General features: G+C 62.6%; 4 protein-coding genes and 1 long non-coding RNA gene across 9 annotated transcripts; 2 read left to right on the plus strand and 3 right to left on the minus strand.

Moving 5' to 3' along the window:
- Window positions 1-679: 679 nt before the first annotated feature.
- ACADVL (acyl-CoA dehydrogenase very long chain) lies at window positions 680-6,273 on the plus strand. 3 transcript variants are annotated; one of them, XM_006939745.5, is made up of 20 exons: window positions 681-847; window positions 932-1,007; window positions 1,272-1,337; window positions 1,423-1,495; window positions 1,585-1,649; window positions 1,978-2,112; window positions 2,523-2,667; window positions 2,949-3,078; window positions 3,182-3,307; window positions 3,679-3,877; window positions 4,073-4,177; window positions 4,614-4,700; window positions 4,785-4,847; window positions 4,949-5,050; window positions 5,133-5,230; window positions 5,306-5,378; window positions 5,464-5,536; window positions 5,663-5,735; window positions 5,826-5,901; window positions 5,976-6,273. In XM_006939745.5, the coding sequence occupies exons 1-20, from the start codon at window positions 786-788 to the stop codon at window positions 6,114-6,116; spliced, it is 1,968 nt and encodes a 655-aa protein (XP_006939807.2). In that variant the 5' UTR covers window positions 681-785; the 3' UTR covers window positions 6,117-6,273. The 3 variants fall into 3 exon arrangements, 2 of the variants coding, with proteins under 2 accessions (XP_006939807.2, XP_044900989.1); XM_045045054.1 differs by having other exon boundaries at window positions 742-794; XR_891040.4 differs by lacking the exon at window positions 5,663-5,735 and having other exon boundaries at window positions 680-847; window positions 5,976-6,118.
- Window positions 6,274-6,343: 70 nt separating this feature from the next.
- On the minus strand, window positions 6,344-13,976 carry DVL2 (dishevelled segment polarity protein 2). Of its 2 annotated transcripts, none has more exons than XM_003996159.5 (15): window positions 13,604-13,976; window positions 11,149-11,218; window positions 10,735-10,880; window positions 10,531-10,640; window positions 10,291-10,426; window positions 10,076-10,166; window positions 9,861-9,930; window positions 9,632-9,771; window positions 9,476-9,552; window positions 8,924-8,991; window positions 8,624-8,752; window positions 8,404-8,535; window positions 8,088-8,267; window positions 7,471-7,686; window positions 6,344-7,340 (listed from the first exon to the last, which is right to left on the minus strand). In XM_003996159.5, exons 1-15 carry the CDS (start codon window positions 13,795-13,797, stop codon window positions 6,892-6,894), a joined length of 2,208 nt encoding a protein of 735 aa, XP_003996208.2. In that variant the 5' UTR covers window positions 13,798-13,976; the 3' UTR covers window positions 6,344-6,891. The 2 variants fall into 2 exon arrangements, with proteins under 2 accessions (XP_003996208.2, XP_023099425.1); XM_023243657.2 differs by having other exon boundaries at window positions 10,543-10,640; window positions 13,604-13,975.
- Window positions 10,880-12,012, plus strand: LOC109494156. Its single transcript, XR_002148773.3, has 2 exons — window positions 10,880-11,532; window positions 11,811-12,012. It is a non-coding gene; the product is annotated as an uncharacterized LOC109494156 (long non-coding RNA).
- Window positions 13,977-14,523: 547 nt separating the features above from the next.
- On the minus strand, window positions 14,524-18,945 carry PHF23 (PHD finger protein 23). Of its 2 annotated transcripts, none has more exons than XM_011288880.4 (5): window positions 18,725-18,945; window positions 17,108-17,139; window positions 16,825-16,917; window positions 15,443-16,280; window positions 14,524-15,339 (listed from the first exon to the last, which is right to left on the minus strand). In XM_011288880.4, the coding sequence occupies exons 1-5, from the start codon at window positions 18,756-18,758 to the stop codon at window positions 15,125-15,127; spliced, it is 1,212 nt and encodes a 403-aa protein (XP_011287182.1). In that variant the 5' UTR covers window positions 18,759-18,945; the 3' UTR covers window positions 14,524-15,124. The 2 variants fall into 2 exon arrangements, with proteins under 2 accessions (XP_011287182.1, XP_011287183.1); XM_011288881.3 differs by lacking the exon at window positions 18,725-18,945 and adding an exon at window positions 17,699-17,722.
- Window positions 18,946-19,880: 935 nt separating this feature from the next.
- On the minus strand, window positions 19,881-21,936 carry GABARAP (GABA type A receptor-associated protein). The gene is made up of 4 exons (XM_003996160.6): window positions 21,738-21,936; window positions 21,108-21,186; window positions 20,846-20,964; window positions 19,881-20,370 (listed from the first exon to the last, which is right to left on the minus strand). Exons 1-4 carry the CDS (start codon window positions 21,825-21,827, stop codon window positions 20,305-20,307), a joined length of 354 nt encoding a protein of 117 aa, XP_003996209.1. The 5' UTR covers window positions 21,828-21,936; the 3' UTR covers window positions 19,881-20,304.
- Between the last annotated feature and the right edge of the window lie 229 nt (window positions 21,937-22,165).

Here is a 22,165-nt window from a genome sequence, read left to right on the forward strand (position 1 = left end):
AGGGCTAGAGAAGTGGGGGCTGGGGGACGTGAGCACCCCTACAGCTCCTCACAGGCTGGGAAGCAACCAGAATGCCAGCCGTCTAGCCTGGGCACATGGTCTCAGGAACAAGGGCAGACAGAGACAGGCGTTCAGGAAGGTCTCAGAGGCCCTCAAGGGGAGGCAGCGAATTGGCAGAAGGGAGGGGACGGTCCTACGCTGAAAATTCAGGTGTTTCCAAAGTTAGTGACACCTCCTAGGTCTCAGGAGAAATGTGCTTGGGACACTCGCCCTGCAGCTGGAGCCCCCCACCCCACCATGTCCCTGCCTTTCGTGTGGGTGGAGACGGATTTCACAAGGGACCCCAATGGGTCGTCTTTCCGTGCCTCTGCCTCTGACATCTATCGTAAGCTTCTTCCTTCCCACCTCTCCCTTCCAACTCCACCTGGGAAGTCCTCCTTTCCGTCTACCCTCCATCCCTCTGGCTGCGGTCGCCTAAGCCTCTCCCTCTTCCGTCCCAGCCGGTCCCATCACCCCTCCCACACTCTAGGTGGGACAGGCGGGACCTGGCGTTTGGGGGAGGCGGGGACGTTCGGAGACCGCCCTAGGTCAACCAGAATACAGAGGCCGAGGGCGCACCGGAACTACAGCTCCCGGCATGCCCCGAGGCCGGAAGCCCCGCCCGCCCACCTCGCGGTGCATTGTGGAGCAAGAGTCAAGACTAGGTGGGGGCGCCCAGACTCGGGCAGACGGGACCGCGGCGCTGGTTCCGCGCTCTAGGCGGCGGCGGCTCGAGCGGTTCGAAGATGCAGGCGGTACGGACGGCCCCGATCGTGGGGCAGCAGCTGCGGAGGTTGGGGGTCGGAAGGTGTGTGTTCGACAGAAGGGACGGAGCGGGGGTGGCCTCGGACCTGGGGACCGGGCCGGGACTGAAACCCCCGCTCCCCCACAGCTCGTGGCCCCGTGCGCTCTTGGGGCAGCCCCCGCTCGGCCTGGCCCGGCGACCCTATGCTAGTGGGGCGACTCAGGTGAGTGACGGCGGCCTGGGGCGCGGCGTCTGGGAGTGAGGGTCCGCCCCGGCGTCCCCTTCCCCGCCGCCGGCAGGGGTCTCCCTCTCCACCCTGGTCACCTGCCGCCGAAAGTAGGGGAAAGGTCAGGCCAGGGTGCCCTCGTGATGGAATTGGGGGAAAGGTCGCCGCACCCGCCCGACGCCGCCACCCAGCTGTCCCCCTGGACTCTCCTTGGCATCTCGGAAGCCCCTTCCCGGCCTCGCTAACTAAACGTCTCCCCAGGCGGTTCTGGAGAAGTCAGATCCCCTTTCCCCTGAGGCTTCGACCCAGGAGAAGCAGGCCAAGGCGGTAGGTGGTCCCCAGGCCGGGAGGAGCTAAGCCAGGGGCTCACCCACCGCGGACAGCTCCCTGAAACCCCCTTCTCCCTGCGCAGGAATCGAAGTCCTTTGCAGCCGGGATGTTCCGGGGCCAGCTCACCACCGACCAGGTGTTCCCTTACCCCTCTGGTAAGGGGTAGTCACAGCTGGGTGGGGCAAGGCAGCTTCCCTTGACCGCCTGGGCGGCCTGACCAGCCTGTCCTTCCCCGCCCCCACAGTGCTCAACGAGGAGCAGACACAGTTTCTCAAAGAGCTGGTGGGGCCTGTGTCCCGTTTCTTTGAGGTGAGGAGTGACTGGGGCGGGGGAATTGACAGCTTGGTTCCTGATGGGGTGGGAGAGGTGCTCAGCAGTTTAAAAGGAGCTTGGTGGCGTCTGGTGACTCAGTCAATTGGGCCTCCAGCTCTTGGTCTCAGCTCTGGTCGTGATGTCTCAGTTCGTGGGTCCTGGCCCTGCCTCAGGCTCTGAGCTGACCGGGTAGACCCTGCTTGGGATTCTCTTTCCCTGTCTCTGTCCCTCCCCCCACTTGCTCTCTCTCAACATAAATAAACTTAAGAAAAATTTGGAAAAGAAAAAAAGGAGCTTGGATGCATCCTGTGCCCGCCCTCCCCAGGAGGTCAACGATCCTGCTAAGAACGACATGATGGAGAAGGTGGAGGAGACCACTATACAGGGTCTCAAGGAGCTGGGGGCCTTTGGTCTGCAAGTGCCCAGCGAACTGGGCGGCGTGGGCCTCTGTAACACCCAGGTGAGGGGGGTCCCCTCGGTCACTCCCAGCATCCCAGTCTACCCCAGCTTTGCCGTGATTAAGTTCCTTGCTCACCTGACCCAAGGCTCAGGTCCACCAAATACCTGCCCGTGTGGACCCTCCCAGGATGCACATACATGTCCCAAACAAATCACCAAACTGGACACAGTCCCTTAGGGCTGTGGACTTCTCCCAGGCTCACAAGTCCTAATGGCAGAGACTGACAATAGGTTAGGAAGCCTCTCTCCCAAGAGCTGGGGAGACACCCGTGTCCCTCCCTATCACGGTGACATTTTGGCTCTCTAGTCACAGTGCGGGCTGCCCAGGTCAGGCCCTGCCTGTGGCCCACACTTCCCTGCTATGGCCCCATGCAGCCAGTAATAGCCCCGGATGCCTGCTTTTCCCCGCAGTACGCCCGCTTAGTGGAGATCGTGGGCACTCATGACCTTGGCGTGGGCATCATCCTGGGGGCTCATCAGAGCATCGGATTCAAAGGCATCCTGCTCTTTGGCACAAAGGCTCAGAAAGAAAAGTACCTCCCCAAACTGGCATCTGGTGAGGCAGCCCCGAGAGACCCAGGGACTGGGGGCATCCTAGGCCAGTGGTACTAAGGTCACCACACAGCTGGGTGGGTCGGTTGGGCAAGATTCTGGGAAGGGATCGGTGTGCTGGTCGGGAAACGTGAAGAAGGCGAACGGGATGCGAGATGTTAAGAAGGAGTTGCCTGTGTGTGTGTGTGTGTGTGTGTGTGTGTGTGTGTGTTGGGGAGGGAAAGGTGCAGTGAGGGGCCTCTGATGCCCATCAGGACCCCGTTTAAAGGCACTGTCTACCTCCAGGGGAGACCATAGCTGCTTTCTGTCTAACCGAGCCCTCCAGTGGGTCGGATGCAGCCTCCATCCGGAGTTCGGCTGTGCCCAGCCCCTGTGGAAAATATTACACCCTCAATGGAAGCAAGATTTGGATCAGGCAATCTTCCCGTTTCTTTCCTCCTGTCCACCTCCACCCAACTCCCGGCCCCCACTGTTCTGTCCTGTCCTCCGCACCCTGACTGGCCCTCCTTTGTCCACAGTAACGGGGGCCTGGCAGATATCTTCACGGTCTTTGCCAAGACACCAGTTACAGATGCAGCCACGGGGGCCGTGAAAGAGAAGATCACAGCTTTTGTGGTGGAAAGGAGCTTTGGAGGTGTTACCCAGTGAGTGGGTTTGGGGAGGAAGGAAAAGGTCAGGCCAGGTTTGGGGGCAGCACAGAGCAGACGGCATCACAGGTCACCCCGGGGACGTGTGCAAAACCCAAAGAGCTAGATGGCATGTCCTCTTTGGGACCAGTCTGCACAGAACCAACATAAAGGTCCGGCTCCCGCAACCAGCGAGCCCAGCATCCGGTGGGCTACATAGCCAGGCATCCTTCCCCTCCGGGCAGGCAGGGACAGTTGCCCGCACCCTCCCACGCCCTTTCCTGGCCGATGTAATTCCTCCTTGGCTGGCAACAAATGCCCCCACCCCCCCCCCCCGGCCCCGCGACCTGTTGAGCACACCTCTGCTTCTCCACCCCACCCTGTCACAGCGGGCCCCCGGAGAAGAAGATGGGCATCAAGGCCTCGAACACGGCAGAGGTGTACTTTGACGGAGTACGGGTGCCGGCAGAAAACGTGCTGGGCGAGGTAGGGGGTGGCTTCAAGGTCGCCATGCACATTCTCAACAACGGAAGGTTCGGCATGGCCGCGGCCCTTGCAGGCACCATGAAGGGCATCATCGCTAAGGCGGTGAGTACCATGCCTGGACAGAAGTCACACGGTCCCCCTTCCCATGTGGCCCTGTCCCCTTGAGGGTATCCCGTCCCCCCAGAAACCCCTCCCATGCTGGCAGCTCCCAGGCCTGATCGCTCAGGTCTGTGTCCAGCCCAGCCCCTCTGCCGGGCACTGGGTTAACCACAGTGGGACCCGTGTGCCTTCTTCCAGGTGGATCATGCTACGAATCGTACCCAGTTTGGGGATAAAATTCACAGCTTTGGGCTGATCCAGGAGAAGCTGGCCCGGATGGCTATACTGCACTACGTGACTGAGGTGAGTCTTCCCGCGCCGCGCTCCCCAGGGCCCCGGGGCCTTCTTCCCCGTCGTCGGTCGGACCACGACCCCCAGCAGCACCTGGGGCAGTGGGTCTCCAGCTTCACACCAATGCCCTAGGGGATGCGGGGAGGCGTAGTCAGCTCAGTCGCTGCACGAGGGGGAGAGCCTTGCCGTTCGGAGATGCTTCCAGAAGTAGCTGAAGTTTATTCCGCCTGCACCCCCGCCCCTACCTCTTCACCCCCTTCAAAGAAGTCAGATGCCCAGAAGCCCCCAATGAACGGACTCGGGGGACCCAGTGTTTCACCGTGCCGTGCCTGATGGGTGGAGCTAGAAGGCGAAGGCCAGGGCCACGAGGAGCTAGGGCAGACGCAGGTGGTCGGGTCGAGCCTGACGCGCTGCTGTTCCTTTCCGTGTCCCCACCCCGCAACCTCAGTCCATGGCTTACATGGTGAGTGCCAACATGGACCAGGGATCCACGGACTTCCAGATAGAAGCCGCCATCAGTAAGATCTTTGGCTCGGTGAGGTCCCAGGCCCACAGGGCGGGAGAGCCCAGCGTGGGAGCTTGGCTCCAAGACCAGTCTTACAGGGCTCTCTGTTCCCAGGAGGCAGCCTGGAAGGTGACCGACGAGTGCATCCAGATCATGGGCGGCATGGGCTTCATGACGGTACAGGCTGGCTCTGTGCCCCGGGTGGCCACGGCTGGGACGGGGGGAGGGGCAGGTGGGTGCACCTCGGCAGGGGTGTACGTTCTGCCTTCCTGTGGCAGGAGCCCGGGGTGGAGCGCGTTCTCCGAGATCTTCGCGTCTTCCGGATCTTCGAAGGGACGAACGACATTCTCCGACTGTTTGTGGCTCTGCAGGGCTGTATGGTAAGAGGGAACGGGGTGGGGGTGGAGGGGTGGGAGTAGGGAGAAGAGCATGTCCTGAGCACTAGGCCCTCTCCCCACACAGGACAAAGGAAAGGAACTCTCTGGACTCGGCAATGCTCTGAAGAATCCTTTTGGGAACGCCGGCCTTCTCTTAGGCGAGGCGGGCAAGCAGCTGAGGAGGTCAGCTCAGAGCCGGGGCGGGGCTGGTAGGGGCACGGGGCGGCCACTAACCTGTCACTCTCCCTGTCCTCTCAGGCGGGCAGGGCTGGGCAGTGGCCTGAGTCTCAGCGGTGTCATCCACCAGGAGCTGAGCCGCAGCGGGGAGCTGGTGAGTAGTCGGGCGGGCCTGACGGAGGCGGCGGAGGGCCCGTGCGGCTGGGCTCCCTCCCCCAGCCCCTCTCCTCTCGGGGCAGGTGGTGCAGGCCTTGGAGCAGTTCGCCGCCGTGGTGGAGGCCAAGCTGATAAAACACAAGAAGGGGATTGTCAGTGAGTGAGATCTACCCCGTCCCCCCCCCCACTCCCCTCCCCCCCCCCCCCCCCCGCTCCCTCTCCCTCTGGCTGACACCTCCCCCCACCCCCCCCCACCCCCCCGCTGTCCCACGAACCCGACAGATGAACAGTTTGTGCTGCAGCGTCTGGCAGACAGTGCCATTGACCTCTACACCATGGTGGTAGTGCTGTCCAGGTGAGGGGGTGGCGTGGGAGGCCTGAGCCGCAGGGGTCCTGGGGTGGGGCTCCCAGCCCAGCTGTGTGGTCTCTTCTTGCCGTGTACCAGGGCCTCGAGATCCCTGAGCGAGGGCCACCCTACAGCCCAGCACGAGAAGATGCTCTGCGACAGCTGGTGTATCGAGGTGAGGCTCGGGGTTACCGAGGGCGCGCGGGGGGCCGGAGGCGCAGGCCTGGACCTCTCCTGCCCTCTCCCCAGGCGGCCGCGCGGGTCCGGGAGACCATGACCGCTCTGCAGTCTGACCCGCAGCAACAGGAGCTCTTCCGGAACTTCAAAAGCATCTCCACGGCCTTGGTGGAGCGAGGCGGTGTGGTCACCAGCAACCCCCTCGGCTTCTGAGGACTCCCCGCCACCTGCCCGCCGGCCCCCCCTGTGCCTTCTCCCAAGCCAAAGCCCAGCCCCCTCGTTCTGCCTTAAGGAGGGCCTGGCCCCCGGGCGGCGGCTGCTCTCGGCGGCCCACTGCCTGCCTCACAAGTAAAGGTTCTCACCAGCCGTGCCTCGCTGCTGCCTCAGTTCTCTCCCTCACTGCCTGCCTCCCTCCCAAAGAAAGGAGCCAGAGGCGTGCGCAGTTGGCCTCTATTGCTTTATTTGGTGTCTTATACAGGTGACTAAATAAATAGAGTAACAAAAGCAGCTACACGGGCCCCCGAGACCGAACACCCCACCTTCCTTTGCTGTCTAGGGTGCCCAGCCCTTCCTCCTCCCAGGGTACCGCTGACCACCGCTACCCTGCACAGGACAGAGTTGGACGGACAGAGGAGGAGGTCACATTTCGGGGTTGGGAAGGGCCCAGGAGATAGAGGTTCTTCGTATAAAAAGAGAAACATCTACTAAAAAAAATACTCCGAAAAACGTACGAAAGTCTACTTCAACCCCCCCCCCCAAAAGGCGTACAAAAACAGTAAAGCTAAAAATAACCCAAGGTCCCTTGCGCACCCCCGGAGGGAAAGGGGAGGAACCAGGCACTGCTGGTGAGAGTCCCAGGGGCGGCCGCCTCCCAGCAGCCCACAGGCCGGGCTGAGCTGGGCCAGAGGAGTGCCAGGCACGTGACGGACGAGACCCCTGGCACAGGACAGAAGCACCAAGCGCTGACTGGACAGGCCCGCCACGTGCTCTACATGACATCCACAAAGAACTCACTGGGGTTGCCCATGGCCATGTGGAAGCTCTGGCGGCTGGCGGTCAGCTCCGGGGGCACAGAGCCCAGGTCTCTGACCGGAGGGGCCCCCGGGGGCTGCACTGCTGGAGGCACGGGGGGCGGGGGCGGGGGCACCATGACCACCATCATGGGATTGTAGGGGAGGGCCATGCCAGGGGGTGGTCCGTAGGGATGCAGCCCGGGGTGGGCTCGGAGATTGGGCGCGCCCCCCGAAGAGCCTCTGGAAGGGGGCGGGCCCCCATCACCAGCCCCACCAGGGTCCCCGCCCCGCCGAAGGCTGCCCCCCCGGGTGGAAGGCTCGGACTCACTGCCGCTACCGGACTTGGACTCGGGGGCCCGCTCCTCGGGCCTCCCCGTACGCCCCGCCCCCCCGTCGCTCCGTGTTGACCCACTGCTCCGGCTCCCTGTGGGGTGGAGGAGGGGAGGCCAACTGAGCCCTAGCCCAGCGGCCCCGGGTCACCCCCCCCCCCCCCCCCCCGCCCCAGCCTCTCCTGCCTGCATCCCCCCCGCCGCTGGCGTCTGGCCGCGACTTACCCTCGCTGTGCTGGCTGCTGGCACTGCCCCCGCCATAGGTGTAGGATGAGAGCTCGTGGTAGGGTGGCGGCTGGGGGCTGTATGGGTGCGGGGCCGGGTACTGGTAGGAGAAGGTGGGCAGCAGGGGCCACGGGGTCGCCCCAGGCAGAGGGGCCAAGGTGTCCTGGTCCGAAGCCCCGCTGGAACCGTCATCGTTCAGGGACAGGTTGACCAGGTCTGGAGAGCGAGAGGGAGACCGGGAGTCACTGCTTCCAGTGGCCAGGACGCAAAGATGGTGAACGGAGGGAAACTGGGCACTGCTTCCCCAGAACCATCCACGACGGGGGGCGGAGACGAGGGCCTCTGACAGGAAACACCGACCCCTCTGCCGCGGTCAGGGCAGAGCTCACCCAGGGCCCCGAGTCCCACGCTCTCCTGAGACTCAGGAGACTCCGCTCCCCCCAGCACACAGCCCTGCGCGTGGCGCTCGGCTTGAGAGGCAGGACGCAAGTGGACGTTGGCCGGGGCGGGGCCTGACGCAGGACACACACTGCTCAAGTGACCACGGGCACCCTGGCGGGCTGTGGGCCGGAGACAGGAAGGGGCGGGGATGGGGGCGAGGGGGGGGGGGCACTTACAGCTCTCACAGCCGCCACTGAGGTCCCCGAACACGTAATAGCACTGCTCAGAGAAGGTGATTTTGTTCACCGTGTGTCGGATGAGGCCAGCCTTGAGCAGCCCGCTGGCGTATTTGCGGGCCTCCCGGCGCTCAGGAAAGCCTTCCACGTGATGGTAAAGCCAGTCAACTACGTCCGAGCCTGGGGGCGCACGGAGCAGAAAAAGCGCTCAGGTTTTCCTCCCGGACTGCTGCCTCACCCCTGCCTGGGCCCTTCCCAGCCTGGGCCTCCTGCCCCGCCCCCTCCCCAGCACCACCTGCCCAGAGACCGGAGCTACCCAGGAAGGCGTTAGGGATGGTGATCTTGAGCCACATGCGGTCCCGAACTTCCAGTCCAGATTCGGGAGCTGCCATGGCCTTGGTCACAGACGCCATGTCTGTGTGGATGGAGAGACCCCGGCCCTCACAACCTGTCAGAGAAAGGAGACGGCAGGGTAGGGCCCCAGCACCACGGAGAGGCCTCCCGGGGAGGGGAGAGAGGCGGGGCTGGGGGCTCACCGTCAGGCAGAGAGGACCCCGATGTCATGGTGCTCATGGACGAGGAGCCCGGATAGGCTGGGAAGGTGCCCGTCAGCGCGGCGGAGTGGGACACCCAGGCAGCGGGGTCAATGGGCTGGATGGGCTCATCTGGGACAGAGGAGGCCCCCCGAGACGGATGCTTCCCCGGCCCTCCCCGACTCAGACTCCCATCCCGCCTCCCTCCCGACCCTCCCCCACCGCCTCCCGCCACGCAGAGGCCCAACCCCGACCCCTGCTCTCTTGCCCAGGCAGCCACAGACCCTCCCCGGCGCCACTCACTCCGAGGAAGGGTGAAGTAGGCCTGGGGAGAGGGATCCCAGCACTTGGCCACCGTCAGCACGATGGGGCTGTGGGAGGGGAGAAGCGGTCAGGCGGGGGTGGCTGGCAAGGGCTCGGGAGTGTGCGGGCCTGGAACTAACAGGCTGAGGGACAGGACGGAGAAAACACCAGAGACTGAGGGACCCACCAACACAGACTAGTCTAGAAATGCCGCTGAGTGTAAGTCCGGGAACCTGAAAGCTAACCGATGTGGTTCACGAACCCACATACACGCGTGCGCACGCACACGAGGTGGGGGGACCGAATGGAGCAGTGACAGCAAGGCAAGAGAACGATGCCCTCCGGGGAGACCGAGGACGGGGCGTCGGAGGCGCCGGCCACCTTCTAGGTCACGATCTGAGCCGGGCTCACACAGGCACCCCCACGCCACGGTTACTTGTCACGTCACACGGTCCCACCTCGCGCTCTCGGGACACGCGTGATGTCACGCCCCCGCTAACCGAGACGCCGCCACCACTAGGAGAGCAGACCCAGGCCGGGCCAGCGGCTCACCCCGGCTTGTGCACGATGTCCCGCAGCACCCGCACCGCGTCGTCATTGCTCATGTTCTCGAAGTTCACGTCGTTCACCTGGAAGCCGGGCCAGCGGGTCAGAGGCCGCCGGGGCCCCCAAGCCTACCCCCCGCCCCGGGGCCCGGGACCAGCGCACCTGCAGCAACATGTCGCCCGGCTCGATGCGCCCGTCGGCCGCCACGGCGCCCCCCTTCATGATGGAGCCGATGTAGATGCCGCCGTCGCCCCGCTCGTTGCTCTGGCCCACGATGGAGATGCCCAGGAAGTTGTACTTCTCTGCGGAGGGGGCGCGGGTGACCGGGGGCAGCCCGCCGCGCGCCCCCCGGGCCCCCGCAGACCCGGCCCCCGCCCGGGCTCCCCCGTACCCATGTTGAGCGTGACCGTGATGATGTTGAGGGACATGGTGGAGTCGGTGACGCTGCTGAAGGACGAGGCCTGTCGGGGAAACGGGGAAGGAGCCGCACTGCCTCCGACGGCCCAGGGACGGGCCCTGGGGTGCTCGCTTCCTGTGCCCTCGTACCCCCTGGACCGAGGCCCCCGACTTCTCCGAGGGCCAGCTGTCCCGTGAGAGCCCCCTCACCCTCTCCAGGCGGGGCGGCCGCTGCTTCCTCCGCCGCCGGTGGCGCTTCAGGAGGCGGGAGGCGCTGCTCTGCTCCGTGGAGCTGCTGAACCTGTCGGGAGGCGGAGGCGGTCACGGGGTGGGGGGGTGGGGGGGTGGGGGAAAGGGGAGGGAGGGAGGGTGGGCAGAGGAGGGACAGGAGGAGGAGGAGGACAGGAGGATGGGCGGTGCCCTACCTGCTCATGGTGTCGTCGTCGTCAGAGTCGCCCAGGCTGGTGCTCTCCAGCTCGCTGGTCATGAGCGTCGAGGAGCTCTCGTACCCGGCCAGGTGGCGCTCCAGCCTCGAGGGGCCGCCAGGCCTGTGGCCCCCCGCTGAGCATGAACAGGAACCTCAGGAAGCTGTCCCCCCTCCTCACTCCCACCACCGCCCTCCCCGGGCTCCCGGAGGACCCGGCCTCGGGCCCGCCCCCCCTCACCGCCATGCTCACTGCTGTCTCTCCTGCGAGGCCGTTCCCGCCGCAGAGACACCACCGACTCCGTTTCCGTCTCGGGCTCCAGGTTTTCCCGGCTGCTGGACACGTTAGGGCTGGACGGGCAGAGACGGTTCGCAGCCCGCATCAGTGGGCTGGGGCTCCACGTCCTCGACTCCCTCCCCTGGACTCAAGGATCCCCAATCTCACTGGAAGGATGGAGGTCTGGAGTCGCCAATGCCACTGGTCCTCTCCGGCGGCAAAGGGGGTAACGGTGGCGGCGGTGGCGCCAGCTCGGCCCGAGGCTCGTGGGCTGGGGGAGCCACCTCGGGTTGGGGGTTATCCGATGACACCAGCTGAAAAGTACAAAGACAGAAACTGGCTCGACCGGGAAGTGAGGCGTCCCAGGACGGGGAGAGGGGCAGGGGGTGGGTCTGAGCGAGGACGGGGCTTGGGATGAGCACAGAGAGAGCAGGAGCTGGCAGTACGGGCCCCAGAGGAGGCTGATGGGCCGCGGCTGGCTCTCCAAGCCGCCGAGGAAGCAAAGAGCCAGGGCCTCCAACGAGTGGGCCGGGGACACTGAGGCTCAGAGCGCCTGGCGGCGTGAGAGGGACGGCCGCTCACCCAGGACACCACCCTTCCGTTGAAGCAGGGGAGGCGGGCGCTGTCATCTGAAATCTCCTCCTTCACCACCCTGCCGAGAGAGGGCACAAAGGCCGGTGAGACTGGCCTCACCACCCCCCCAACACACCCCCAATTCAAACCTCCTGAACCGCATCCATGGAGCTCGGGGGCGCCGACTTTCTCCAGCCCTGACCCAGTCCTCTTCCCTGACGCTGAAACCCTTCGCTTGCGCACCTACGGGGTCTCCCCATTCGCTCCCCTTCCTTCCTTCTCTCCCCAACTCATCCTCCGGGCTCAATGCTGCTCCAAAGATTTCCTGGGGTCCGCTTCCAACTTCTCACTCGGATCTCAGAGACCGTCCTGTCCCCTTGGGTGACCCTACAGGTAGGTCTGTCTCACCTTGGGAGCCTTGCCGGCACCTCCCCCAACCCCCACCCCACTCCTCACACCCTGTCCCCAAAACCTTTGGCCCCGAAGCCTCTAGTCTCACGTTTTCCTTGCTTCTCTCTCTCTCTCTCCCTCCCAGAGAGCTCTCCAAATGGGCTACTTTTCCCCACGTGAAAACACCCGCTAGACCAAAAATGGTACCTCCTCACTAGGCGGGGCCCTCCCAGGGACAGACAAACCCCAGCCATGACCCGCACCCCCCGTGCTTCCCACAGGTCTCTGCACCAAGCAACCTGTCTTGCCTGACAGACCCCAAAGCCCAGCGTCAGGATGGACACGACTCGCTCCTTCTTCTCACCCACCACGTGAAATCACGGCCGCCTGTTCTGTTCGGCACCCTGTCCTGGCCACACAGCGACAGACCGGACACTTGTTAAGCATCAACAAACGGTTGAATAAATACACGAACTACGAGAATCTCTGCCCTCAACGGGTTCTCTCTCTCACACGCACACATTCTCACCTCCAAATTCGAACAGCCTGTCTCATTAACCCTCTGGCTTAACGTGGTTCTAGAAGCCTGGATATGTGACATCTTAATCCCATTTGTTACCAATGGGACAACTCAGCCCAATCACTGTCAATCAATCTCGATACAACACAGGATGTTTTGTAACATAATTCAGTCTCTGCGTAACCTAGTCTGGCAAATCACTTCGTCTTACGTCACACCATAACCTCGCTTATGGACAGGTCAGACCCGACATTATCATCGACGGTACCAACTTACTGAAAAGCTACTGTGCGCCATGCACCTATGTGAGATTTTCTACACTAACTACGTCAACATACTGCTAACGAACAGTAGAACCTTGATTTAAATCCCAGCCAAGTCCCAGGGGGCGCCTGGGTGGCTGGGTTGGTTGAGCATCCAACTTCGGCTCAGGTCGTGATCTCACGGTTCCTGGGTTCGAGCTCCACATCGGGCTCGCTGCTGTCAGTGCAGAGCCTGCTTCAGATCCTCTGCTCCCCATCTCTTTCCCCCTCCCCCTCTTTCTCTTTCCGTCTCTCTCTCTCTCAAAATCAACCAATCAATCAGTCAACCCCAGGTAACTCCCAAGATAATACCGCCTTCCCAACATCCAACAAACAGTCTTTCTCGGTAGAAGCCAGTCTGTTCAGCTATCCATAGAAGCCAGACTGCCCCAGTCTAATCCAGCCTGCCTTCAAGAGCTGAAGGTGGAGGGCTCCGTCTCAAGAGCTATAAACCCAAAAGGGCTCGCTGTGTATTAAAAATCCTAGTCGAGTCCAGAATGACCCAAATTACTCCAGAATAGCCCAATATATTTTAGAAACAGCCGAGAATGTCCTCACATGCAGCTGTCTGTACCAATATAGAGCGGATTATCCCTATGCAGTTATCTGTACTAGCATAGACCCCCCACCAAAGCCCTGCTTGTCTGCCCCTGTACTGAGGCTCAATAAAAACCAAACCCCAGCAAAAACTAACATCAACCAATACAACCCAGTAGAAACCAGGGTGGCCCAAGTTTTTCCCAGACAGTCTCATCTACCCCATGGCAGCCTAGAACATCCCAATACAGCATTCTTTGCATTAGTACATACCAGAACGTCCCCAAACAATCCTGTCTGCTCTAATGCAGTCCAGGATGTCCCAAATTGTCCCAACACAAATCAATCTATACCCGAAGATTCCACGACATCCCTCATAGCCTGTGTGCTACAGGACTGCTCGGAATACAGGACGGGTGAATTCAGCACCTCCCCAAATAAAGCACTGTGTCCCACTCTATTCCAGGATAGCCTAATCTCCCCTAATCTGGTTTAGCACAGCCCAGTCTGTCGTCCTACAGCGCCGAGCGCCCCAATCTGTCCAAGCATAACCTTGTCCGTCCTGGGATAGGCAATCTAACCCCAGCATAACACAATCTGCTCCACTAGAACCCAGAAAACCCAGTACGGCCCAGAGCAGACCTGTGCCCCTCGATATTGCCCAATCCACGCCAGCACGGCCCCCCATCGGCTGCAATCTAGGCCTCGCGCTCACCCGAAATCCTGATCCATTGACTTGAAAAAGTACTTAGCGCCCGCGGGCCGCTGCAGGACGCTCTTGAAATCGCCCAGGGTGATGCGCTCCGCGGGGACGGGAATCTTCACCAGGTACGGGGTCTCTTCTTCATCCAGGTGGTAAATCACCTTCGTCTCCCCGACACCACCGCCCCCCGCGCCGCTGCCCGCCATGGTCTCGCCCGCGCGCTCCCGGGCTCCGCCGCCCACCCAAAGGGGCGAAGCGCCCCCGCCGCGCCTGCGCACACCCGCCACCCGACGCGCGAGGCGACCAGGACCGGCCCGGCGCCGGAGAGGGGCAGCGGGGCGGAGGGCGGGGGGCAGCGGGGTGGCGGCCGAGGGAAGGGGGGACGGGCCGTAGGGCTCGACCCGAGGCCGTAGACGCCGCCGCCGCCTCCTCCGCCGCCGCCGCCGCCGCCGCCGCCGCGCGCCACCGCCGCCGACGTCGCGGGCGCCCTTCAGCACCCCGCCCACCTCTCCCCATGTCACGTGGTCCGCGTCGGCCCGCCCTCCGCCACGTGACCCCTCCCGGTCACGTGACCTCCCGGCTCCTCCCAGGGCCCCTGACACGTGATCGTTGCTTTCAGCAACGGTCTCCCAACCCTCAACGGCCCCGCCCCCGAATGTGTCCCCACCCGCGTCCACCCGGCCTCTGCCTCCCCCCGGCCCCCCCCAGCACCCACCCTGCTCTGCTCCGCTCAGGCGGGGTGCTCAGAGCAAGTCTGATCCCCCGGAGCGTGCGTGTCGGGGGAGCGGATGAGGGGGCGTGGGGGTCCCGGACTGGGGGGAGGGGGGAAGGCGCGCCGCCAGGTCGTGGAGGTGGGTTTCGGCCCCACTCCCAGCCAGTCTTCGGTCAGCTTTTCCCAAGCCTCCCTCCCAAGCAGGAGAGTCAGTGAGGGCTATAAACACAAAAGAGCCCACTCCGCTTTATTTACAACACGCAGGCTGTCTGTACAAACAGCTGGCCGACGGTATTAAAAACAAAAGAGGTGAGTGAGTCCCGTCACCTTTCTGTTTTCCTTCCTCCCCTCGGCCAGGCTCTGGTTGGCCCTCCACGTCCGAGCTGCCCTGCCCGAAAGGGGAAGGCCGAAATTAAAACTACAACCGGTGTAGAATAAATGGGGAGTGAGAGAAAAGACGAGGAAGGGGAGGGGGGTGCTGTATTTACACTCGAGTTTTACAGACAACTGTCCCGTTCCACCCCAATTCCAACGCTGGCCCACAAGGTGAGGGGTGGCAGGTCTAAGGGGGCAGAAATGAAGTGTCGAGGGACCCAGACGGCCTCCCACCCCCAACCGTAATGGGTCCACGTTCAAGTCCACAAGGTGGGAAGGAAAGGTAAGGTTGGAGCCGAGACACTCATTTCCAAACCAGCCTCCCTCGGGTGTTCCTGCCTTTGAAGTGGGACAATATCCAAGCTCCAGGGGACATACTGAGGACCCCGAGGCTCAGTTCCCAAGTCCTGTTGTCATTTGGAAGTCCCAGCCTAGAGATGGCGATGTCACGGCTCTCCCGATTTGGGAGGCCCCCCTAACCGCCGGGCCTCTGGCCGCAGTTCCTTGCATTTCTGGCAGTAAAAGAAGTCGGGGACATTGGTCTTCTTAATCTTCGCACAGGACAGGTGGATCCATGTCCCACACAGGCTGCACTCGATCATGGGCCGCCCTGCAAAGGGCTTTCGGCAGTAACACGTGATCAGGTCCCATGAGTCATCACCTGGGGAAAGAAGGTTGGTTTGGTGCTCTGCCCGAGCTCTTGGGTCCCCAGCAGCCCCGAGCCCGTCCTCCTTGCTAACCCGGGCCAGCCCCAAACCTCGCACCTGATTCCACCATGATGTCCTCGTCCATGACGCGCATCTCGCCTTCGCTGGAGCTGGCGTCTCCGTCTTGGCTGGTTTCCGTGCTCCCCACGTCCTTGCTTTCGCTGTCAGTGGGAGGGGCTCCTTCGGGGTGCACCGTGGCAGGAGGCCTAGGAGCCTCTGGGGGTGTCGGCAGCACAGGGGCGGGGGCTTCACCCCCCACCATTGCCGCCATCTCTTCTTCCTCCTCCTCTTCCTCTTCTTCCTCCTCCTCTTCAGAGTCTGTGTCACTGGGGGGTGCCCGGGGAGGCCCAGGAGGTGGGAGTCTATCCCCCCGCTCTGCCTTTTTCAACTTCCGTTTCTTGCTCTTCTTAATTCGAGACCTCTTTTCCCCATCCCCGGGAGCCGGCCGAGGCCTCCGGAGCACCCCAAAGCCAGCCCCCCCTCCCGGCCCCAACTTTCGGTTCTTTCGGTCCTTCTTTCGAGGAGGTTGGGAGAGGTCCCCCTGGGAAAGGGGCACCGGGGTGAGAGCAGCAGGGGGCCGGGAGGCATGTGTCAGGGATGTGGGGGACAGTGGAGACGCCATTTTGGGCCCATCTAGATCAAAGAGCGAGTCCTTGAGCTTCATCTTCTCAAGCAGGGTCGCGCTGTCAGGGGCCTGCAGACGAGAAAAAGTGGACCTTGGGGGTCCTGGTTGAGTGGGGCCTGCTTGAGCCGCCCTTCTCTTGGATGACTTTGCTTTCTTAACAAACGTCTGGATGGTTCGGAGATCTGAGGGGGCCGAGTCCCAGCCATCACTGTCTGCCGCACTCTCACCTCGCAAAGGAGAGCTGGAGCCTGAGGCTGGCCAATCGCTTTCCTTAAATGGGGGGAAGAGACCAGGGTCAGCAGGGGCCCAGGGGCACCTCAGCCCCTGTACAAACCCAGCCTAAAAACCAGGGACAAGATCTACCCCGAGATACCCTGGCCCAAACCACTAAAACAAAAAACAAAATCACTGTACTCAGAAACTTTGTCCCCTCCCCAATTCCCCTCAGCATCTCCCCTTGAACACCTGCACGTCACCTCTGCAGTCCCACAGCCTTGCGGCATTGTCACCCCCAGACCAGAGCGCGATTTCTTTACCTGTTTCCGTATAGCCCCGTTTGTTGCCATTTTCAGCTTCCTAATACTTACCCAGCAGCGCCCTCCCATTAATACCCCAAGACCGACCATTCACTGCTGCTCGGCCCCGCCGAGTCTCTGAGTCACCCAGCTGCCCCCAGGTACTAGTTTTCCCACGTTTCCCATTTCCCTGGTCTTCTGTGTCCCATCGGGTAGAGGTTTCCCTTACACAGTGACACAGACTGCCCTCTCCAGTCCTAGGACACCCACCCTCAGGCTACTGGCCCTCCAGTCCCTACCTCTTTGCTAGAGGGAATGTAACCGGCATAGGCCAACACGAAACTGCAGAATTTGTTGAAGTCCTCAATTGTTCTCCGACGTTTCTCTGGTGGCTGAAAGGAAACATGTATCACAAGGAATTTAAGAGGGGCATTCCCAAAGGCAGAAACCCCGGAGCAAGGGATCTAGAAGAGGCAGGAGGAAGGGGGAGAGGGAGAAGGGGGGGGGGGAGGAGAGAGAGACAGAGAGAGAGAGAGAGAGGAGGGGGAGGGCCCCCGGCAGCAAAAGGAAGAGAAACCTCACCTGAGTTTCTGGCTTAAGGGTCGGAGGTGGATCTGTGGAAGCAATAAAAGCTGAGTCAAGGCACTAGCGAAGAGTCCGCATGAAACCCCACCTCTAAATCTCGGAGGATCCAGGCAGACCCCCTCTTCTCTCCGGTCTCCCCCGGCCAGGCCGGCAGGTCCCCAGCTGTGCTGGACCCGCCCCTGCTCCCCCTTCCGCCCTGCGAGGGGCGGAGCCAGGGCGCGGCGCCCTCTCAGGCCTCGCTATAGCGCTCCCCTTCCCCCCACCGGAGGCCTGGCGCCCCGCCCCCCCAACTCACGGTTTCTCTAGACTCCAGTCTACTCGATCACTCGGCGCCCCACCCCGCCATACCGCTCCCCGGACCGAGCCCGGGCGGCCGCCTGCCCCTGTCCTTCACACGCGCCCAGAGCCCCGAGTTCCTACCCGGTCGCGATCTGCCGCCTGGGGCCCTCCGCGACCGCACACGCAACCCGCCCGCCCCCAGGGTCCAGGATGACCACGCCGAACCGCTCCCCGCCCTCCGGGCCCCTTCTACTCGAGCACGAGGCCCGGCGCGCCCCTCACCCCCACCCTAAACACACACAGGCTCACACATCCAACGCCACTTCGCGGCCGGGACAGACGAGCGAGCACTAACCCGGACGCGGCCCCACCTGCCCCCCCATACCGCGCTCCCCACAATTTCGCCGTCCCTCCGCCCCCATCCGGGGCTTTGGCCCCTCCCCGTCTCGAGCTCCTCGGGCTCCCCGCCGGGCCCCCGGGCCCAGTTCCGAGCCCTCCGGCCGCCGCCCCCCCTCCGCCCCCGTACTCACCGCCAAGTGACTAGGCTGCGGACCCCTAAACTCTAGCCCCCCCCCGCCAGCTACTCTCCCTCTACAGCGACCCCCGCTGCTGCCGCCGCTGCCCCCCTCGCCCTCCGCAACTCCCGGGCTGTAGCCCTCGCCGACCAACAGCACCCCCCCCCCCCGCAACTCGCCGGTCTCAACCCCCCCCACACACCCCGCCCCACCGCCCCTACAACTACCCGGCTCTCCTCGCTTCCCGGCGCTCTCTCCCCACAACTACCCGCCCTGTACAGGTCCCTCTACCGCAGACAATACCCAGACCCCCTCTTCTCCCCACAACTATCTGCCCACCCCTCCAACGATCCCCGGGCTCTCTCCGGCGGCAACTGCCCGGAGCTCCGGCACCACCGCCACAAACTCCCCCACCTCGGCCAACTACCGGGCTCCTCACTCAGTCCCCTTCCACATCCTCCCTCCTCAACAACTCTCCGGCCCCCAGATTCCCCCAGCCTCCCGGCCTCAGGGCCCCAACGTGCTGGAGGCCCTCTCGGCCCCTAACCCCCGGAGCTCCGGGGTTCAAGCTCCCGCTCCCCACCCCCCACCCCTACACACACACATTCGCGGTGTCTGATCTCCAGCTACCCCCAGCCCGAGCTCCCACTCCTCTTTCACCAAGGTCTCCCAACTCGCCGCTCTCCTACCTCCAGGGGCAGGCCCCCGACCCCCTCCCCGCGCTCCCCCGCCGGGCTCCGGGCTCGACCTCCAAGTTTGCCAATTGATTCCTCGCCCGCCCCCCCACCGGCTCAGCGCTCCGTGCCGGTCGAGAGCTCACCTTCGGGACTGGGCTCCGCCATGGCTTCCAGCATCGCCCCCTCCCCTCCTCCCGGTCCGGCGCCCCCCTCCCCTGAGCCGGGGATCCCGGTGCCGCCTCCGGTGCTCGGTGCTCCTACTGCCTCGCTCCACAGAGGTGTCTGCCTCGGCCTGGTAATGACTCGAGTCCGCTAGCCGCTGCCGCCACCTCCCTCTACCCCTGCCTCCCGCACTCCCGGACCGGGCCCCCTCCCCCCGCGCCGCCGGCCGCCTGCTCCCTCCTCCTCCTCTCTCCTCCCTCCTCCCTCCCTCCTCCTCTCTCCCTCCTCCCTCCGCGGGCGCCGACGCGCAATGCATCAAGGGGCCTGTAGTCCGTCTGGGGGCAGCGGAAAGGGGACCCCATAGGCCTCTGGAACTTCAGTTCCCAGCAAGCCAAGGATGGGCGCAGGCGCATTAGTCCGCTCCCCTCCCCCGGGGAGTGGCGGGGAGATTGGGAGCAGAGGGTAGGGCGGAAGAGCGCGCGCAGGATCCTGGGAAATGTAGGCTGGGCGGGACTAAGAAAGAAGGAAAAGAAGGGATTAGAACTCTCGGCCACCATACTGCCTCTTTCTGCGGCTTCTTTCTCCCCCGTGGGACCGCCCCACTTCCGGCCAGAGGGAGAAAGGGTTGCTGGGGGATGAAGTCCTCCTGATGATAATGGCTCCCTCCTCCCCGTCTTCTGCCTCCCTTGAATTCCACACACCGGCATTAGTCTGGCCAAGCGAGATGCCAAGCGAGGACGGAGTCCATTCACCAGCTCCCACACGCGACCAGCTCTTCCCTAACCCAAAGGCCGTAACAAACTTGGGAGGTATTTATTTAAAGCAGGTACTTTCCAACTTTGTCCACCGGAACCCACGGTGTAAAAAACAAAAACGATTCTTTATATCAAGACCCAAAAGACAGGTATATAAAACAGAAGTTTCATGAAACGATACTCCGTATTCCTTTCATCACAGCAAAAACACTGCCCCTCCCCTCCCCCCCCAGGAAAAAAACCAACATGAACAGAGTAAACCAAAATATATTACTGTCCCTCCAACCACCACTTTGCCCACCTCCGGATAACTATCCCCACCTCGGGACAACTAAAAAGAAAAAGGAGGAGGGAAGCAACACAAAGCAAGATCCAGTCCGGCTTGGTGGTTTCCTCTTTATTGATGTGCCTCCTACCTTCCCCCCACAATTACAGTCCCTCCCCTCTACCCCCCAAAAAGAAGGTAGTGAAAGGAAGGGAATGTCGGGGTTCTGAGCCCCTTGGGCAGTTAGAAAGGGAACAGGAACCAAAACAATCACTAGATGTGACAGAGATTGACAATCGAGAAGTCTAAAGCACAGTGGGGAAGGTGGAAAGAGAAAGGGGACAAAGGAGAGGTCCTAGAAGCCACCTCCCCCATGAGCCCTCCTGCTAAGGGGGGCTGGAGGAGAGCCTCGAACGAACGTTAGGAAGTGCAGGTCCTGAAGGAGGGAGGTGGTGGTCGGGCCTGAAGGAGGACTAGGTCAAGGAAGGGGGGCCACCTCTCTCTTTGTAGGCTGGGACCCCCCACCTCAGGGGCAGCAGCTTCACAGACCGTAGACACTTTCATCACTGTAGGCGATGTATAGAAAGAAGTCTTCTTCGTGATGTTCCTGGGGCAGAAGCAGAGAACACCGGTACTCAGGCACCCGGGCTATAGTCACTTGAACCACCCGCCGCCCCCCCTCCTTCTCCAAAGTCCCGTTCTCGAGACAGACCCCCCCCCCCAAAAAACTAGCGTCCTGACTCACTCCCTCACTTCAGACCGTAGCAGCCAAGCAGCGTCACCCCTAGCAGCAGTCCTGGGCAAAAAGCTCTCCCTCTGACTGTTCTCTGCCTTGGAACGGGGAGGACGCTGGGGCAGGTGAAGGATCGGGACTGCGGTCCACTTCACCTTTCTCTCCCTTCTGGCCATTCCCATGGCCTCGTCCAAACCTCCAACCCAGGACTATGCTGAAATTCTGAGGCCGAAGATAAAGTGGAGAGCGGAGCAAGGCAGCTGGTCCAGGAACTGCTGACTTAGCACTTTCTTCCCCTCAAGCTCTCCCCACACCTCTCCCAAGCCTCCCGGCTTCCCCAGGGACATACCTGGTACAGCTGACCCATTGTGGCACTGGTGGGTGGAATGACATTGTTGACAAAGAAAAACAAGGCATCCTCAGCTCGGAGATGAATTCGCTTCCGAATCAAGAAGTAGAACTGACCAACTGCCAAAGAGACAAGGCAGGAGGAAGCCAGAGATCACAAGTGCCCCCGAGAGAGAGAGAGCAGTTGCAACGTGGAACCTTCTCCCACAAAGATGCCCGGCCACCCATAGGAAGCTAACCCGGGGCCTGGGTCAGGTCCCCACCTGTGAGATCAGAAGGCACCAGATATTTCTTCTTGTCCAGGTCTCCTATCCGAGCTTTGGGAGCCTTTTCTACAATCACCTGGTGAAGGGTAAGATGAAAATTAGGAAATATTAGGTGTATGGTTCCAGAGCTACCCCTGCCAAGAACTCGAGTAACACAATTCCCAGCACCCAAATCTGTCCGACTCCGCTTTCTTTGTCTCTGAACACGCGGCGCAGCCTTGAGCAGAGATCCTGACCCCACTGTGCTGAACTCACCCAAACATTCAGGATCCCTCAGTAGGGCGTCATAATCAACAACTATCCTAATAGGGCACGGACGACTCGAGTGGGCCGCCTAGAGCTTCAGGCTCAGAAACCTGGCTAGCTCGGGGTAAAGACCATGAGCAGCTCAGGCTGTCAAACTCCCTGCAGCCTCGCACACCAATCCCCAGGTCTCCCTCTCCCATCTGTGTCCCCCCCACCCCCAGCTCTCCCGCCACCCCGCTTTCACCCTCCGAGCCCGGGGACAGCAGGGTCGCGCCCGCCACAGCCGGCAGCCCAGTGCCCGCGCCGCCTGGCCGGACCCAAACCCAGGCTGTGGCGTCAGAGCCAGCGCCCCGCGCCCTCGGCCCTGACTACTGTCCTCACCGGAACCCGGTCCGGGTATTTCTTTCGGATCTTCTCGCCCTCAGAGCGGCGCTTCTCGAACGGATGCTCCTCTTTATACACGAACTTCATCCTCCCGGGAACCGGGCTGGACCGGGCTGGGCTGAGGGAACCCGGGGGGGGCCGGGACGGGGGGCGGCGGCGACGGCGGCGACGCGCGGGCGGATTCAGCGGAGCGATCCCGGGACTTGCGCCACTTCCCTATTCACCAACCCCACCCACGACGGTCCGGGGCCGCCCCGCCTGCCACGTTACGCCACCAGCGCAGCGGCCATAACGCCGCCAGCGTAGCACCACCCCCTGACCGCCCCCCCTCACGCCGTCTGCGTAATCGCTTTGGAATCAACTTGTGGGCTACGCAGACGACGTAGCAAAGGTGGTTGGCTTGTGCTATGGTCGAAAATAACCGA

Source organism: Felis catus, chromosome E1, assembly GCF_018350175.1.
Source record: "Felis catus isolate Fca126 chromosome E1, F.catus_Fca126_mat1.0, whole genome shotgun sequence".
Classification (NCBI taxonomy): domain Eukaryota; kingdom Metazoa; phylum Chordata; class Mammalia; order Carnivora; family Felidae; genus Felis; species Felis catus.

Coding starts and splice junctions, on each gene's coding strand:
- ACADVL (XM_006939745.5), top strand. CDS start 786: ATGCAGGCGGTACGGACGGCCCCGATCGTGGGGCAGCAGCTGCGGAGG. Junction 3,308..3,678: donor AGCTTTGGAGGTGTTACCCA/GTGAGTGGGTTT, acceptor ACCCTGTCACAG/CGGGCCCCCGGAGAAGAAGA. Junction 5,902..5,975: donor GCGACAGCTGGTGTATCGAG/GTGAGGCTCGGG, acceptor CCCTCTCCCCAG/GCGGCCGCGCGGGTCCGGGA.
- DVL2 (XM_003996159.5), bottom strand. CDS start 13,797: ATGGCGGGCAGCGGCGCGGGGGGCGGTGGTGTCGGGGAGACGAAGGTG. Junction 10,881..11,148: donor ACGGAAGGGTGGTGTCCTGG/GTGAGCGGCCGT, acceptor TGTACTTTTCAG/CTGGTGTCATCGGATAACCC. Junction 10,641..10,734: donor TCCAGACCTCCATCCTTCCA/GTGAGATTGGGG, acceptor CTGCCCGTCCAG/CCCTAACGTGTCCAGCAGCC.
- PHF23 (XM_011288880.4), bottom strand. CDS start 18,758: ATGCTGGAAGCCATGGCGGAGCCCAGTCCCGAAG. Junction 16,281..16,824: donor ACATTCCCTCTAGCAAAGAG/GTAGGGACTGGA, acceptor CCCCCATTTAAG/GAAAGCGATTGGCCAGCCTC. Junction 15,340..15,442: donor GGACATCATGGTGGAATCAG/GTGCGAGGTTTG, acceptor TTCTTTCCCCAG/GTGATGACTCATGGGACCTG.
- GABARAP (XM_003996160.6), bottom strand. CDS start 21,827: ATGAAGTTCGTGTATAAAGAGGAGCATCCGTTCGAGAAGCGCCGCTCT. Junction 21,187..21,737: donor AATACCCGGACCGGGTTCCG/GTGAGGACAGTA, acceptor ACCCTTCACCAG/GTGATTGTAGAAAAGGCTCC. Junction 20,965..21,107: donor GGTGCCTTCTGATCTCACAG/GTGGGGACCTGA, acceptor TCTCTTTGGCAG/TTGGTCAGTTCTACTTCTTG.